The sequence below is a fragment of the Stegostoma tigrinum genome, chromosome 21, assembly GCF_030684315.1.
Source record: "Stegostoma tigrinum isolate sSteTig4 chromosome 21, sSteTig4.hap1, whole genome shotgun sequence".
Classification (NCBI taxonomy): Eukaryota; Metazoa; Chordata; class Chondrichthyes; order Orectolobiformes; family Stegostomatidae; genus Stegostoma; species Stegostoma tigrinum.
This window is the reverse complement of record NC_081374.1, coordinates 41,416,462-41,433,722: the sequence shown is the minus strand read 5'-3', so window position 1 is coordinate 41,433,722 and position 17,261 is coordinate 41,416,462. Positions and strand designations below refer to the sequence as shown.

Here is a 17,261-nt window from a genome sequence, read left to right as displayed (position 1 = left end):
CCCACACCAGCTGTCCTGTTGCAGTGTCCCTCAATGCAAGCTCAAAGAATAGCATCTCATTTTCTGCGTGGGGCCCCTGTAGACTCAAATTCAACGAGTTCAATAAGTTAACCTGATTCCATCTTTACGTGCTTTTCACCCGCTGTCACACCCAGTCCTGTTATGACACGGGTTGCTTCTGGCACGCTTACCTATTCTCACATGCTTCTCGGCCTATTTTCACATTGTATTGCATTCAGCGCAGCTCACCCACTTTCTCACTTATTCAGTTCTTCTTCTGTCCTGGTCTACTATCCATCATGTCCTTGTTTACTTACATGTTCCATATTTCTCACCCCTGTCCCTGTCCCCTTCCCCTCAGTCTTAGGCATATATACTAATTTTTTGAGGTACTGTCACTTCTGATGAGTCACCAAACTCAAAACTTTTCTTTTCCCCCCACAGATACTGCCAGACCTGCTGATTTTTGCCTGCCATTTCTATTTTTATTTCAGCACAGTACAGATAACTCTAGCTGGTATTGGACTTGAATATATGATGACCGCTGTGTAATAAAGTCTGAACTGTTCTCTGTTACTGATCATGAAATTGAAATTGACTTTTTTTTCTTTTGCATATTGATGGCTTTTTTTTGGTCAAGTAGGACAGATAAAAGATGCACGTGACTGGAAATACACTGAATAAATTTAACACTGGAAGATACTAAGGGTTTTTGCACCACATCGCCACTTATAAGAATTTGCATTCACTTTGAAAGCTGTGTATCATTTGTAAATTTAATCTCTCTCAAATTTTAGAAGCTGTAGGAGCACCCAGTCAACGACCTGTGTTTTGTCCTATACATAAGCAAGAACAGTTGAAACTGTTTTGTGAAACATGTGATAAACTGACATGTCGGGACTGCCAGTTATTGGAACACAAAGAACACAGGTAGGCGCAACTTGCTTAAAAAAAACTTGCATGAAAAGTTTCTAATGGGGTACATTTGACAAAATGTGGAAGTTTTTAGAAAAGTTTAATGGTATTTTCTAATCCTTATTTTCAAGAGTTGCATAAGATAGTATTATGTAGAATTTACAGCTCAGAAATCAATCATTAAGTCTAATCAGTCCATGCCAATATTTCTGCTCCACCTGGGTCCACCTCATTATTTTTTAGCTATCCTAGCTTGCTAAATCTTTGTGTGCACTTCTGATATCCATTTAACTATGGGGGAAGTGAAGGAGGATGTTTGTCTAAAGCAAGTAGGGAAAACCTAGAAATTGTCAGGTAGTGGAAGCTCATATAAGTGATTTCAAAAAGAAATTGTGTTGGCACTTTGGGAAATATACTTGCGTTGGACTGAGACCATTAGATTGGAGAGCTGGCATGGTCTCAATGTGCTGAATGGCTCCTATCTGATCGGTTGTGACTATTTGTGTTACGAACTGTTTAGATATAGAGAAGCAGGTGGTTATTGATATACTGTCAAGAACGTTGCAATTAAACTTGTTTTTACCGCTGGTCTTGAGCCTCTTAATGAGACTGGAATTTAGAATTCTACATCTGGCATGCATTTAGATCATGGAGCTGAGACTAAGGGAGGAAAAATGTACTTGATATTTCAGAGATCACTCACTCACATTGGACACTTCTATTCTGTTGGGTTGGATCAAAAACTTCAGTTCACTTTGTCAGCTGAGAACTCTTTCTCTTCTATGTGCTTTTTGTTTTGAAAAGTTTGTTAATTTTTTCCCATGCACTCAAAGCAAACTAGCTCCTTAATGTCACAGCATTTGGTATGAGGTAATAGGACAACAAGCTCAAAAGTCTTTTTATAAAATTAATTCATGGGATGGGGGCGTTGCTGGCTGGCGTTTATTTCCCTAGTTGCCCTACAGGTGGTGGTGGTGGTGGGCTGCTGCCTTAAACGTCTGCCATTTATGTCATAGGTGGGTAGAAATGTACAGCAGGGAAACAGACCCTTCAGCCCAACTCATCCATGCCAGCCAGATATTCTGAATTAATCTAACTCCATTTGGCCCATATCCCTATAAATCCTTATTCATACATTCACCCAGATACCTTTTAAATGTTGTAATTGTACCAGCCTCCACCACCACTTTGGCAGCTCGTTCCATACATGTGCCACTCTCTGCATGAAAAAGTTGCCCCTTAGCTCCCTTGTAAATCTTTCCCCTCTCTCCTTAAACCTATATCCTCTAGTTTTGAATTCCCTCACCCTGGTGAAAAAACCTTGCCAATTTACCCTGTCCATGTCCCTTATGATTTTATAGACCTCGAAAAGATCACCCCTCAGCTTCTCGTGCTCCGGAGAAATAGCCCTAGCCTATTCTGCCTCCCTCTACTGCTCAAACCATCCAATCCTGGCAGCATCAAAAGGTCCTTGCGGAGGGAATTCCTGGATTTTTCAGCAACATCCAGCAGTATATCTGCTTGTTGGGATGGTGAGTAGCTTGGAGGGGAACGTGCTGGTGGTGTTCCAATGTGCCCTTAGATGGAAATGATCGTGAGTTTGGAAGGCGTTATCTAAGGGTCTTTGGTAAATTCCTGCAGTGTGTCTGGTAGATTGTACACACTGCTGCAACCGAGCATCAGTACTGGATGATTGCGAACGTCGTATCAATTAAGCAGATTGCTTTGACCTGGATGATGTCAAGCTTTGTGAATGTTGTTGGAGCTGTACCTATCCAGGCAGATGGGCAGTATTCCATCACAGTCTTGACTTGTGTCTCATAGATGATGGACAGAATTTATGGGAGTCGAGAAATGAGTTACTTGCCACAGTAATCCTGGCCTTTGAACTACTGTTGCAGCCACTGCATTTGTGTGGCCAGTCCACTTGAGTTTCTGGTCAGTGGTAACCTGTGAATGTTGATTGTGGGGGATTCAGTGATGGTGACACCATTCAGTGTTAAGGAGAGGTGGTTAATTGTCTCTTTATTAGAGATTGCCATTACTTGGGATTTGTGTGGTATGAATGTTACTTGCCAGCCCAAGCCTGGATATGGTCCAAATCTTGTTACATTTGAACATGGACTGCTTCAGCATTTGAGGAGTCAACAGTGAAGCTGAAAGTTGTGTTCACAGATGAATGCATACTCACTTCTTACCTTATGATGGAGCAAAGGTCGTTGGTGAATCAGCAGAAGACAGTTTGACCTAAAATACAGCCCTGAGGAACTCCTCCAGAGATGCCCTGGAGCTATGATAACTGACCTTCCAACAGCTGCAACTATCTTCCTATTTGCCAGGTATGACTCCAATAGGCAAGAGCTTTCCTCCTGATTCCCATTGATTCCAATTTTGCTAGGCCTCCTTGATGCCGCACTTGGTCCAATGAGGCTTTGTCAAAATCTGTCATTCACACCTCTTCTGTGGTAGTCAACTCTTTTGTTCACGTCTGAACCAAGGCTGCAGTGACGTTAGGAGCTGAGTGGCCCTGGTGGAACTCAAACTGGGCATCGCTGAACAGATGCTACTTGTTAGAACTGTTGGTTTAGAGTAGACTGATGGGATGGTAATTGGCTCGCTTAGATTTGTCCTGTTTTTTGTGTATAGGACATATCTGGTCAATTGTTCACATTGTAGGGTAGATGCTTTACTGGAGCAGCTTGGCTAGGGGAGCAAGTTCTGGAGCAGGTCTTCAGTGCTATTGCCAGAATGTCATCAGGACATTTTCTTTGTAGTATCCAGTGCCTCCAAGCTGTTTTTTGATATCATGTGTATGAATCACATTCGCTAAAGGCTGGCATGTGTGATGGATCATCCACTTAGCACTTCTGGTTGGGTATTGGTAGAAAATCTGAATTAAGATTTATGTTGTACCTTGGCATCAGTAGGATCGGTAACTTTGCAGGGCATGAAAAGTGAGACAACTTGAGTGAGATACGGAATTTGGAGGCAGTGTGGGAATTTCGTAAGACAAGGCAAAGGTTTTTTTGCTTGCTTTTTTTGTCACAGTTTGTAAGGATTTTTAAAAGGAAATATTGGAGCCCAACACGAGTGACATCAAATGTCAACTGTAAGTTCATTGGTTGGTGATAGCTACTAATCGTTGACTATCGATTTTAGATTACTTTCAGATTGAAGGTAAATGAGGGAAAAATATTTATAGGCTACAGACTAAAAGACCAGTGCAAACTTTTACAAATCAAATTGGGAACTAAATAAGTAAACTAAGATGCTGGACCTGTGATGTGTTGTAACTGAGTGACGTGGGAGCTGGTGGACACTGTGGTTCATAGTGCCGCGTCTGTGGCAGTGTTGGTTGCTTGAGGGCCTCTAGCTCAGGGTTCCCTACAGTGTGGAAACAGGCCCTTCAGCCCAACAAGTCCACACTGACTCTTGGAGCATCCAACCCAGACCCATCTTCCTATAACCCACACACCCCTGAATGCTATGGGCAATTTAGCTTGGCCAATTCACCTAGCCTGCACATCTTTGGACTGTGGGAGGAAACCGGAGCACCCGGAGGAAACCCATGCAGACATGAGAGTGTGCAAACTCTGCACAGACGGTTGCCTGAGGCTGGATTCGAACCCAGGTCCCTGGTGCTGTGAGGTTGCAGTGCTAACCACTGAGCCACTGTGCTGCCCTGAGGGCCAATGAATTGGATTCTGAACTTCAAAGACTGACACATCGGGGAGTTACCTGAGTGGTGTTGTTTCAGAAGGCAGTCATGCCCTTATATTAATCACCTCATACTTGATCAGTAGCCAGGGACTGGAGGGTGTGCCTACACGTGAGGTGGGTTGAGGGATCAAGGAATCTCACCCCTTGAGCATGCCCAACAGGTTTGAGACTTTCTTGTTGGCTGAGAGCGTGACTATAAGGAGGACGGGCAAACTGACCATAGCACCTTCCTCCAGGGAACAATAAGAGGGGGAATGATGGGGTGGTAGAGGAGAGGAAGGAAGGGGAAGGTGGAAAGGGAGAGAAAAGAGAAATTTGGGATAGTATAGTTGGGGGAATAGTCCCAAAGGACGTGTTGCCTGCCTGGTGGCCAGGTTTAGGAAATCTCATCTAGACTGTTGAGGAACTCTGAATGGGAGGAGAAAGATCTAGTTGTCGTGGTCCATGTAGGTTCCACTGAGGGAATATGATCAGGTAATAGCTAAATTCAAAATCAGAATCAAAGTGTGGTGAGGAGGTTTTAGTTGCATGGAACACTATGGAAATTGTTAAAGGGGAGGTCTAGGATGAGGGCTCAATGGATGTTATTAAGCTTTCCAGAACAGGTAGCAGGAATGATTATACGGAAAGGGTTAGGAATATAACTTCAGGCACAGAAGATGAGGATGACACCTGTGAGAAAGGGGGCAGTTATGAAAGATTTGAGTGTTGCACTTAAATGCGTGGAGTTAATGAAACAAAGTAAATGAACTTGTAATGCAGATTGAAACTGGTGGGTACAATGTTGTGTGTATCACAAAGACATGACTGCAAGCTGAACAGGGCTGGGCACTAAATATCCAAGAATCCACATCTTACCAAAAGAACAGATAGGTGTGCAGGTTTCCCTTGTTCATAAGAAATGAAATTAAATCAGTAGCAAGAGGTGATATAGAGTTGGAAAGTGTAGAATGATTGGATACAGTTGAGCTGCAAAGGAAAGAAAGATCCTGATGGGAGTTGTGTACCGGCCTCCTAGTAGTCAGGATGTGGGGAAGAAAATCAATCGGAAGATAGAGAAAGCATTTAAGAAAAGCACTACTGCAGTAATCACGGGAGGCTTCAATATGTAGGTGCACTAGGAAAATCAGATTGGTCTGGTCATGGATCTCAAAAAAATGAATTGGTGGAATGACTGAGAATATTTTTGGAGCAGCTTTTGTTAGAGCCCCCAGGACAATTCTGAATTTGACGTATGATGAGGCAGACTTGATTCGGGAAGCTTAAGGTGAAGGAGCCCCTATTGGGCAGTAATTGTCACTGTAATAGAATTCACCCTGAAGTTTGAGAGGGAGAAGCTGGAATTAGATGCAGCACTATTACAATTGAATAAAGGTGGCTACAAAGACATGAAGGGGGAGGGCCAGGTTTGATTGGAAGGGGAACCTCGCAAGGAAGACTACTAGGTAGAGTGAGCAATGGTAGGAGTTTGCGGGGCTCATTCTCAAGGCACAGCAGAAATTCATCCCAAGTAAGAAGAAACATATTAAGGGAGTTTGACTCAACGATAGTTGACAAGGGAAGTCAGGGACAGCATAAAGGCAAAAGAAAAAGCATGCAATTTGGTGAAGATTAATGGGAAACCAGAAGTTTGGGAAATCTTTAAAAACCAAATAATAATTAAAAGTGAGAAAGAGGTTGAAATGAGAGTAAGCTAGCTAGTAATTTTTTTTTAAGTGCAGAGTTTCCCCTCTATCTGAAAAGCAAGAGAGAGGCAAGAGTGGCTGCTTGAAAATAAGGCTGGAGAAGTAGTAATGAAGAGCAGAGAAATAGCCGAGGAACGGAATTGGTATTTTGTGTCAGTTTTCCCAGAGGAAGATACCAGTGGGATGCCAGAACTTCGGCAGTTGGGGGACAGGAGTGAGTGTAGTGGCCATCACTAAAGAGAAGGTGCTTGGAAAATTGAAAGGGCTGAAGATGGATAAGTTACCCACACCAGATGGACTACATCCCAGAGTTTGGAAGTAGATAGCTGAGAAGATTGTAGAAGCATTGGTGGTGATCTTTCAGGAACCACAAATTGGGGAGGGTCTTGGAGGACTGGAAAGTAGCTAATGTAATGACCCTGTTTAAGAAGAGAGTAAAAAAGCCGTAGAATATAGGTTGGTTAATCTGACCTTGATCACTGGCGCGATTTTAGAGCCCATTATTAAGGATGAGATTGTGGAGTACTTGGGAGTGCATGGTGTTTGGATTTTCAGAAGGCTGGTAAGTAAGATAAGAGCCCATGGTAATGGAATGGTTAGAAGATTGGCAGACTGGCATGAGGGAAATTGTAGGGATAAAGTGGCCTTTTCAGGATGGCAGCTGATGACTAGTGGAGTTCTGCAGAGGTCATTTTAGGATCACAGGTGTTCACGTGAAACATTAATAATCTGGGCAGAGGAACTAAGGGCATTGTTACCTGCAAACTTGGAAACACAGATATACAGAGGCTCAGATAATGTTGAGGAAGCTGGGAGGCTGCAGAAAAATTTGGACAAGCTAGGAGAGGGGACGAAAGTGGCAGATAATACAGTGTGGAAAAGTGAATATTTCACTTTGGTAGCATGAATCGAGGGATAGACTATTTTCTAAACAGGGAAAGGCTTCAGAAATCTGAAGCACAAAGACTTGGGAGTCATAATTTGAGATTCTCTTAAGGGGTTACATGCAGGTTCAATTACCAGCTAGGAGGATAAATGCAACATTAGCAATTATTTCAAGAGGGCTAGAATGCGAGAGCAGAGATGTACTACAGAGGTTCAAGTAAGCCCTGTCAGAACACACTTGGAATATTGTGAGCCCATTTGGGCCTGATCTAAATGAAGGATATGCTAGTGTTGGAGGGGGTCCAGAGGAAGTTTGTAAGGAATATCCCAGGGATGAATGACTTGTCACATGAGCTGTTGAGGACAATGGGTCTGTACTTGGAGTTTCAAACGATCTCTCTCTCTCCCCCCCCCCCCCCCCCCCCGCCCCCATCCTTTTAAACTTGCAGAATACGGAAGCCTGCATTGTGCGGTGTTTCCACTAGTAAGAGAGACTAGAGCTGAGGGACAGCCTAAGAGTGAAGGGTTTGACCCTTTTGGACAGAGATGAGAAATTTCCTTAACCAGAAGGGGGTTAATCTACAGAACTCATTGCCGCGGAAGGTTATGGAAGCCAAATCATTTACTGTATTTACGACAGAGGTTCTTGACACACAAGGAGTTCAAAGGTTATGGGAAGAAGGAATGAGAACGGGGTCGTGGAAACACATCAGCCACGATTAAGTGGTGGAACAGACTTGGTGGACTGAATGGCCTAATGCTGTTCTTGTCTAAGGTCTTTTGTACCTGTGACAGGTTCTTGAAATATTGAAATAATGTAACCCAAAGTAGTCAGTGTGATGGAATATTTCTGCTCATATTGTATTGTAATTTGTTATACCGAAGAAGCAAACTGTTCAATTTAATTCCTGGCTGCTTAATGTCCTTTACGAAAGAAACTGCAATCCTTACCCAGTTTGGCCTGTGTGTGACTCAAGACACACAGTAATATGGTTGATTGCTAATTGTCCTCTGGGCAATAAATATTGGCTTGAACCAGTGCTGTCCACATCTGCAAAAAAGGTCTGTACAATATTCCGTATAGATTCATGAAGGGCATGTTTTTTTGACCTACACAGGTGGACTGAGGTTCTCAAATACTGAAAAAAAAAGGATCATTTGAACTTGGAGTGTCAATTTATATATGCTGCTGTAAGGCAATGGTACTACCTTACATGTTTCTCCCTATTGCCAACACAATTGCATTTGTTGTACAATAACTAAATGTGTATCCTACCAGTATAAATATTCCTTGATGTAATTTGAGATGTCCAAGAAATAGCAGGGATGAACAGAAGTTAGAGTATCAAATGACAAAAGGAAACTAAGCGGTAAGTCACAAAATATTTGTAAAATTACGCAAACGACTACAAAGATAGAAATTTGAGAAAAGAGAAGAGTTGCAAGGTGAAAATTGGCTGCATAAATTTCACAATAAGAACTAAGCCAACGGAATGGTAGAATTATATGCAGAAGGTTTAAAAGAAAGTGTTGCCAAGAATTATGCTTAATTTAATTTTGTGTTAATTTATTGACAATGGTGAGAAATACCTAAAGAGACAACAGTTCCTTACAATCAAATATTTAAATATTTAAATCCACTAACGTTTATGTTCATACCTGAATTTTATCATAGCTGATTTTCAGACATCTGGCTGGGTAGTAGAAAAAAAAGTAGATTGAAACGAAAAGAAAGTGTCAGTTCTCTGTGAATGAAGAACAACAGAAGCAGTTTAGCCCAACAAGTTCTGGACTTCTAAAGAAGGAAGGTTGGACTTGAACTTAGCTTTGTTTTCTTTCTTGATGTTGCCAGACCTCCTGAGTTTCTCCAACAATTTGAGTTCTTGTTTGTTTCTGATCTGTAATATCTGCCGTTCTTTGTTTTCTAACGTAAATAAGCATGACCTTGGGAGAACAGATGAAAACTTTAACTGTGCATTGTTAGGTTTGTGTGATCTAACCCATTTACAAATGCAAGTGTTTATCAAATTACATCAACAGTTTGTGTTGTAATGAGGTGTTTGCAAGAAAGAAATCTCAAATAAACCAGAAAGAAAAGCTGATCCTTGATAGTGATCGTAATTATTCTGTAATTTGTACAGAATTCACACTACCAGCATGATAGTATTACGTAATTCACTGTTTTGAGATAGCTGTTAGAGATGTTTTGTGGAGCGGTTGACAATTGTCCAAAATGCCAACCAAGGGAAGGGCAAGGTCATTTTGAATAGAAGTAATCTGGAATAGATTTTTCTATTGTGTGGGATGTTAAGAGAACAATGCTTTAGAACTAATTCAGAAGCTTCTACTGTTTCATGAGACTTATTGACTGTCAGGTGGCTATTATGGTATTTGGAATATCACTTTGGATTACACCCTGTTGTCTTCTTGGCTGTTGGACTGGATGTTGCTGTTGAAAAGAGAAAGTCTGTAACAGAGTTGCTACTGTATGCAGATGTTATGCATGTGGTGCCTTAATATTATTGGTACTGTTGAAGGTGTAAAATTCAGTTCCATAATGTAAACATACATCCTTGTTCATGTAACTGGGAAAAAATTGCTTTAAATTTGTGACTGGATTTACTAAAGCACTTTATATATGGGAAGGTGCCCTCTCAAGTTATTGCATTCTTCATGCAAGAAGTCGAAACACTTGTGTCCAATTAATGTTCAGGCAGATCGAAAGATCCCAGTCTTGTTACTGAGTTAGAAGTGTGTTTTTTGTTTGCCAAGCAGCTTTAACTATTTTACAAGAATTCATACTTGCTGCCAAATGCATGTTTTATTTTTTTCCTGAACGTCACAATGCCATGTACTGATATTAAGAATATACATATCCAATAACATGAAACTTAAGTTCTTGAAATTCTTCACAGTACCAAGCTTGCAAATAAATAGTCTGCTTGAGAAGTAATTAGTGAGTGGTTTGTATTTATGTTGACCTCCAGTCCCCTTGTTTAGCATGTTGTCCCACAAGTTAGGTGAAAGATGAAATGTTTAACTAGCTTGCAAAAAGTTGTTAGAGTTAAAAAGTTTAGTTGGAAGCTTGTGTGATAAAAATGATACAATACCAGCATTCACCTATCCAAATTGACCTTGAAGGTGCTCGTGGGCTGCCTTAATGATTAGCTGCAGTCCTTGGTATTCAGGTACACCCAAATTATTTGCACAGCAGTGAGATTCCTTTGCATTTCTTTGTACATCTGAGATTAGACCATAAGACTTAAAAGCAGAAGCAGGCTGTTCAGCCTACCAAGTCTGGTCTGCCATTCAATGAGATCATGGCTGGTTTTCCTCAATTTTGCTGCCGTTTCCCCGTATTCCTGGATTTCCTTGCTGGTTCAAAGTCTGTCTACCTCAGACTTGAACATACTTACTAACTGAGCCTTAACAGTCTTCTGCAGTAAAGAAATTTGTCCATCTCTATCTTAACTGTGCAACCACATAATCTGAGACAATGTCCTCTGGTCCTAGACTCTACCACAGGGGGGAAACGACCTTTCTGAATCCACACTGTCAAGTCCCATTACAAACATTTTGTTTCAATAACCTCATCTCTCATCCTTCTATATTCCAATGAGTACATGCTCAACACACTCAATCTCTTGTCATAAGACAGTCCCTCCATACCCAGTATTAGCTTTGTGAGCCTTCTCTGGTCAGGATCCAATTCCAGTATATCTTTCTTTTAATAAGGGGCCCAAAACCGTTTCTCAACTAAATATCTTTATACAGGAGGATAATCTGTAAGTGGAGTTAATTGTTTGTTTATTTATTTTTTCTTTTCCTGGCCTCAAAAAAGACACTATTGTGTAGCATATCTTTAGTGAAAATGCTTACTGTTAGTAATGCATGCTTCCATGCTAGCCCCACTAGTAGCTAGGCTGTCACTAAGAAAGAAGGGCATATCTTCATTGTTGGGTGCAGAATTAGGCTGTTCTGTCCTTCAAACCTGCTGCAGATTTACATAAGATGATGGCTAACCTGATTGTAGCCTCCACTCTACTCTGCTCTTTCCTCACAATAAGTACAGCACAATCTTTTGAGTCTGCCATTGGTCAAGAATCTGTCTCTGCCTTCTCCATTCTCCAAAATCTTGCAGCCCTTAGAAGAAATGCCCTGAAGGGAGATGACTTATTGTTAAACTGTCTCCTAATTTTAATCTTTTCTCTATTAAAATTTCAAAAAGGTCATTTCTTGTTCTTCTTGCCTCCAATGGATATAAACTGACCTCCAACACCTTTCCTCAGAAAATAGCCACCTAATCCCAGGAAATGAGTTGCGAACCTTTTCTGCACAGCTTCTAGTGCAACTATGTCCTTTCTTAAATAACGCAACCAAAAATGTACACAGTACTTCAGATGTGGTCTCAGCAATGTCCTGTTCAAAAAATTCCCATTTATAAGGTATAGAGAGCTACACACAGTCCACTCATTTAGCCTATCTCCGTTTGCAGACTTCTTGTATCCCTTTCACAACTTACCTTCCTAGCTTTGTGTCATCACATTTAATAACCGTGCACTCTGTGGTCCACAAATAATAGTCAATTGCATCACTCCCCATTTGGGATCGGCTAGCTCGACCAGATTAGCTAATGCCTTTTTTTCACAATTTACCTTTTTTAAAAAAAATCTTAATTTGCAAGCATGTTCAATGGTACCCTATTGGCACTGTTTTCAGAAAACTGCTCTGAGCTAGTAACAGAATCTTGGGTAATCCTCATTGAGAGGGGGGGCTCTCATGAGATTAGCTCATGCAATTATATTTTTCTATTTCTGAGAATGGCAAGAAAAATCTTTGTTCAGCGCTAAAAGGGATTTCCCCGAGCTATTCCACCTCTACATCAGCTAGTTGAAGTAAAGCTTCATAAAATTCTACTAGATGTCTTGTAAAAGCGCAACTGATTATCAGAGCTCAGGGGCTTCTGGTGAGTACCTGTCAGACCAATTTATTAATGGTAAATATATATGCTTTTCCTCCTCACATTTTTAATACGTTGTTATTGTTCCTCATTTAGGCAAAAAATTGTTGATCTGACAAAGCTGCACCTTGTGGCCATTAGAAATTGTTCATGCAATTTTATGAAGGAAAAGCTGTTGATAATTGAATGGAAACATTAGTAACTCATCCTGATGAAGGAAATTGATCAAATATCCAGTTTGGACTGGAAGGTGCTTTTGGCTCACGAATGAGGAATTGAGCATTTACAGTATCTCTTGCATTGTTTGGTATTACACATTATTCTTGAACTGAGAACAAGATTCAAAGAGGATTCTGATGCTATGTATGCATCTTGTTTGATCCCTTTTAGTAGATCAGTGCATTTCTCTCATGGCTATGGGATGCCACAGTGCATGGGTGGGAAACCTGCAGCCTTTTGGCGTACCTATTTGTCCGCAAATATTAAGTTAGTGTTTTTAAGTCTGTGCGACATTTGTAAAAAATTTGCCAGTAACCCAATCAAGTCAAAAAGTAAGAAAAGAGTATTAAAGGATGAGAACAGAGTATTCGATGAAGTATGAAAATTGCAATATTATGTAGTTGCTATGAAAGATAAAATGATATGTTTGCTCTGCGATGCCATAATTGGAACAGTGAAGAAATACAATGCATCCAGCATTTTGCAATTTGTAAGGACCACAATTATGCTAAACTGGAAAGAAAACCCCAAAAGTCTGCACTTCAGAAAATGAAAGATCAAAAGCAGCAGCTGCAGCAAGTGTTTTAAACAATGTCACGATGAGGGACTGACATCACTGAAGCAACATCTGTAGTAACACATATACTTGGGAGAAGAGGTCAGCCATTTAGCGGTGTGGAAATAATAAAAGAACGCATTGTTGAAGTTGTGGGATGTTTAGCTTCAGATAAGGTTAATAAGCACAGACAACCACCTCCTTTCAAGAAGGACCATTTCTGATTGGCAACATGAATTAGCCCTCAATGTAACAAAACAACTTCATACAATACGCCAAAGCAAAACATTTATTATTTGATTATCTTGGATGAATCCAGTGACATTACTGACTCAGTGCAGGTGTATTTTTTATTCGTGTTATAATTGCGAATTTTCATTCCACAAGGAGTTACTGACTTTGGGTACCCTTACAACGAGAACACGTGGAATTGGCATTTTTACCGTCTTAAAAGAAAAATGCCGTGAAGCAAAACTTAGTTTATGTAATTTAGTAAGTGCATGCACAAATGGTGCATCCTCCATGAGAGGAAAACAGAAGGATTTGCTGCATTATTACCAAAAAAATTGCTACATTCACATACTTCGATATCCTTTCATTGTCTTTTGCTTTTACAGAATCTCTGCCAAATCTCCTGTTTTAAGTGACACATTAAATAAAGCAACAGGTATTGTAAACTATGTTCAAGCAAATATGTCATGGCATCGCCAGTTTTGCAATATACTTCAGCTTGATGAAACATACGACATGGCTCAGCCATATCATTCTAAAGTGTGCTGGTAGTCACAGGACAAATACTTGTAAAACTATTATCTTTACTAAAACAAATTGCAAGATTTTTTGAGGAACTGAATGAACCATGTTAAATTGTCAAGAGGATTTCTGCAGAAATGTTGCATTTTTGTGTGATATAATGTCAAAGCAAAACGTTCTGAATTTTTTTGCAAGGTTAAACTAAATCTATTTGTGGCATGTAGTTAAAAATCCAGGCATTTAGGAAAAAGCTGAGCTTTTTTAAAAACTCCTTACTCAATCGGAACTTTCAGCTGTACACTTCCCTGAACTGGCAAAGGATAAACAGGATACAAGCAAATCATTAAGGAAATGCAATGGGAAAGAATACACAGCTGTTCTGGACTCCCTCATTGAAGAGTACAGTGAAACGTTTGCAGATTTTGAGAAACATGATTTCCCACTGAAACTAGCTTTTCAACCACACCTGGTTGATGTCTCCAAAGCTCTTGATTACTTACAGATAGAATTGACTGAGCTCTCAGAAAATAATATTCTGAAGTCTTTATTTGACCCTGAGAAGGATCCCAATGAAATATGGAAAAATCCCATTTAATACCCATGTCGATGTCAACATGCTTGTCGAATGCTGTCCTGTTTTGACACAACCTACTGTTGTGAATCAGAGATCTCAGATTACAATAGTTTCCTGAACAACCAATTAAAGCTACAGTTAACAGTTTTGAACTAAATATCTAATTCCTATCTCGCAATAATCAATCACAAAAAAGTCATTAAATGGTTTGACTAAATATTTCACATTAGTTCTCTTGTTAACTTTGTCAAATAAATGTCTTTGAATTTTTGTTTATAGCCTTCATAATAGGCTTTAATTAAAACTAGTAAAATGTCGACAAAAATACGACCTTTTGTTGTATATGTTAAATTCTTAGCATGTGGTCTAACAGGATCTTTGTTAAATAAAATGTGGCTTTTCAATATAAAAAATGTTCCCCACCCCTGTAAATGTGTCATCGGGTCATCTTAGTTTCCCCCTACTTAAAATGAACAAAACTGACAAACTCTCTTGTCTCTTGCGTATTGAAACAACTAAGAGATTGGACAAACTCTGCAGTGGCAGTTCAAATATCAGGACCGGTTGGGTTCTAATTTGATCTTTGACCTTTTGATCTCTGCATATGTTGATTTTAACTGGAGTACTAAAAAGGAGTGAGGGAGAAGGAAAAAAAGACATTTATTCACTGTTATCTAGGAAATCCTGCTGGAAGTGCCCCACTTTAACTGTCAGATAAGACATTTCATTATATGGCCGAGTAACCTGACGCCATTTACTAGAGGTTCAGGCGTGAGTAGTGACTATTTGATAAATTAACTATGGCCACTTTGTCCTTGTGAGGTCAGTCTCATTCAGTGCTGACCTAGAAGGGGATTAACAGAAAATTGATAGATCGGATTGAATATATTTCTTGGGTTCAGCACGTTAGATTACTCCCAAATCAACAGATTTGTAACCATCAACGCATCACGCTTTTGTTACACAACTGAAAATATACGTAGAAGCAGAGTTTGTGGAACAAATCTGTTTGAAAAACTAATGTCAAAACACCTAGTGTAGCTGCGTGAATGTTTCAAGGGCACTGACATTTGTGCTTTACTTAACCCATTGTTCCCCGATGTCACTGAGACAGCATTTTTGGAAACAATCACTCTTAAATCTAACTCAGTACTTTTAAAAAGTAAATTTATACAGACAGGCCAGTTGTATGAGAGGACTCAATATAATGACATCATAAACATCTGCCCATCATTCAGTCATACAATTAAGGAAATGCTCAAACCTTGTTAATGCCCTAAATTCAGTAAAACAATGCACAGCATAAGTTTGTTCATAAAGACACCACTGCTAATATGTATTCACAGTCTCATTGTATTCGGGATGTCTGCAGGTTATCTAGTTATGTGTTTTATATCTTTGAGTAGCAATCAGGTTATTATGGTCTGAGTATCAGCCTGTTAATGTCGGTAAAGCTAGAGTTCAAATCTTCTAGTCAGAAGAGAATTTTGTAGATGCAGGTTGACAAAGAATATTTAATTTTGAATTCGGGGATTACCAGCTGAAGCTCATCTTCCCAGTATACTTAAGAATTGGGTAACCTAAAACCCCTAGGAACTCCATGGGAATTCTGAAAACAATGTTGACAGCACACATGGTTGTACGGTATGCAAATTCAAACTTGAGCAATGGGAGACTTCAGTGACTCCAACAATTATAGTGGTATTTGTGTCACTTCTGGCTAGAAAAGCCATGACATTACAATTAAAGGGAGGAACTTAAAACATGGCCATCACTCAGGAAAAATGTGCTGAGCAAACTATTGGGACTGAAGGCAGTCAAGCCCCCAGAACCTGATGGCTGAGGTCCTAGGGCCTTAGAGGAAGATGCTGCAGACATAGTGAATCCATTGGTTATAGTATTCCAAAATCCCCTCTGTGGAAAGGTTCAAGTGGATTGGAAAAGTGCTAATATACCACCCTTTTTCAAAAAGGATGAGAAGCAGAATCCCTTTCACCAAATTGGAGCCTGGATCTGTCAGTTGATACTCAGCATCTGAGCTAGTGTGGGACCCACACTGTGTGACTGTCTCCAGCTTGGAGGTGGCAGGAAAGGACCACGTTGCCAGGATCCCATGGATGATGTCAGACAGCAGTGACTGGAGACAAAGATAGGATGAAATCTGCGGAAAGGGAAAGATGAATTTTTGAAGCTGTTTCAGTTTGAGATATTAGAAATATTAATTTATTCAGTAATTACCACTTATGTAATTTCTTCTGTAATCCAAGATGGTGCCAGAACATGGCAACATTATCCACTTTTCACTGAACATAGGGACAAGTGACAATATATGGAATTAATTTTCTTTAATAATTGCTATACATTGGTTTAATAACTGATTTCTTACAGGACAAGTATTTGACATATGTTTATTAGTTGGGTATTCAGTTGTATTTACAGACATTTACGTTTTTTGAACGCACGCCTGTTAACAACTACATTGCACCATTTGAAGTTTTAGTGTTATCTTTCAAATGGTATGTTTGATCAAAGTCCAGTTTGTTCTTTTGGGCAGATGTGTATATGCATTTAAAAATCCTGTTGTGCTGTTTGAAGTGAAAGGGAGCTCTTCCAGTATCTCGGTCAACTTCTATCCCTTCAAAACCCCGAAGAAAGATTCTCTGTTAATTTATCTTGCTTGTACAAACTTGCTGTGTGCAAACTGGTGGGTTTGCTTACATTATAAAATGATTTACATCATTAGCTGTGAAGCACTTTGGATGTATGAAAGTTCCGTCATAAATGTAAATCTATTCTTAATGTGATTCAGTCGCAGCATATCTAAGTCCTTCCTCACAAAGCTAGAATTCATTTTTCCCACAAAACATACAAAGTATAAACATTGAAGGCGGATGTTTGAGCTGTTGCCAGTAGTAGCCCTTACGTGAGGTACCTTGCAAGAATGATATAAACTAAGCAGTTTAGAAATTTGCCATTCTATTTTTGACCTGAGTC

At 39.9% G+C, this 17,261-nt stretch overlaps 1 protein-coding gene across 2 annotated transcripts in view; it reads left to right on the top strand.

Annotated features, from left to right (window-relative positions):
* Nucleotides 1-17,261, top strand: part of trim33 (tripartite motif containing 33) — a 142,364-nt gene that overhangs the window by 78,428 nt on the left and 46,675 nt on the right. For both annotated transcript variants that reach the window (XM_048553204.2, XM_048553203.2), the window contains exon 4: nt 798-930. In XM_048553204.2, the coding sequence (XP_048409161.2) occupies nt 798-930 (133 nt within the window). The remainder of the gene's footprint in view (nt 1-797; nt 931-17,261) is intronic.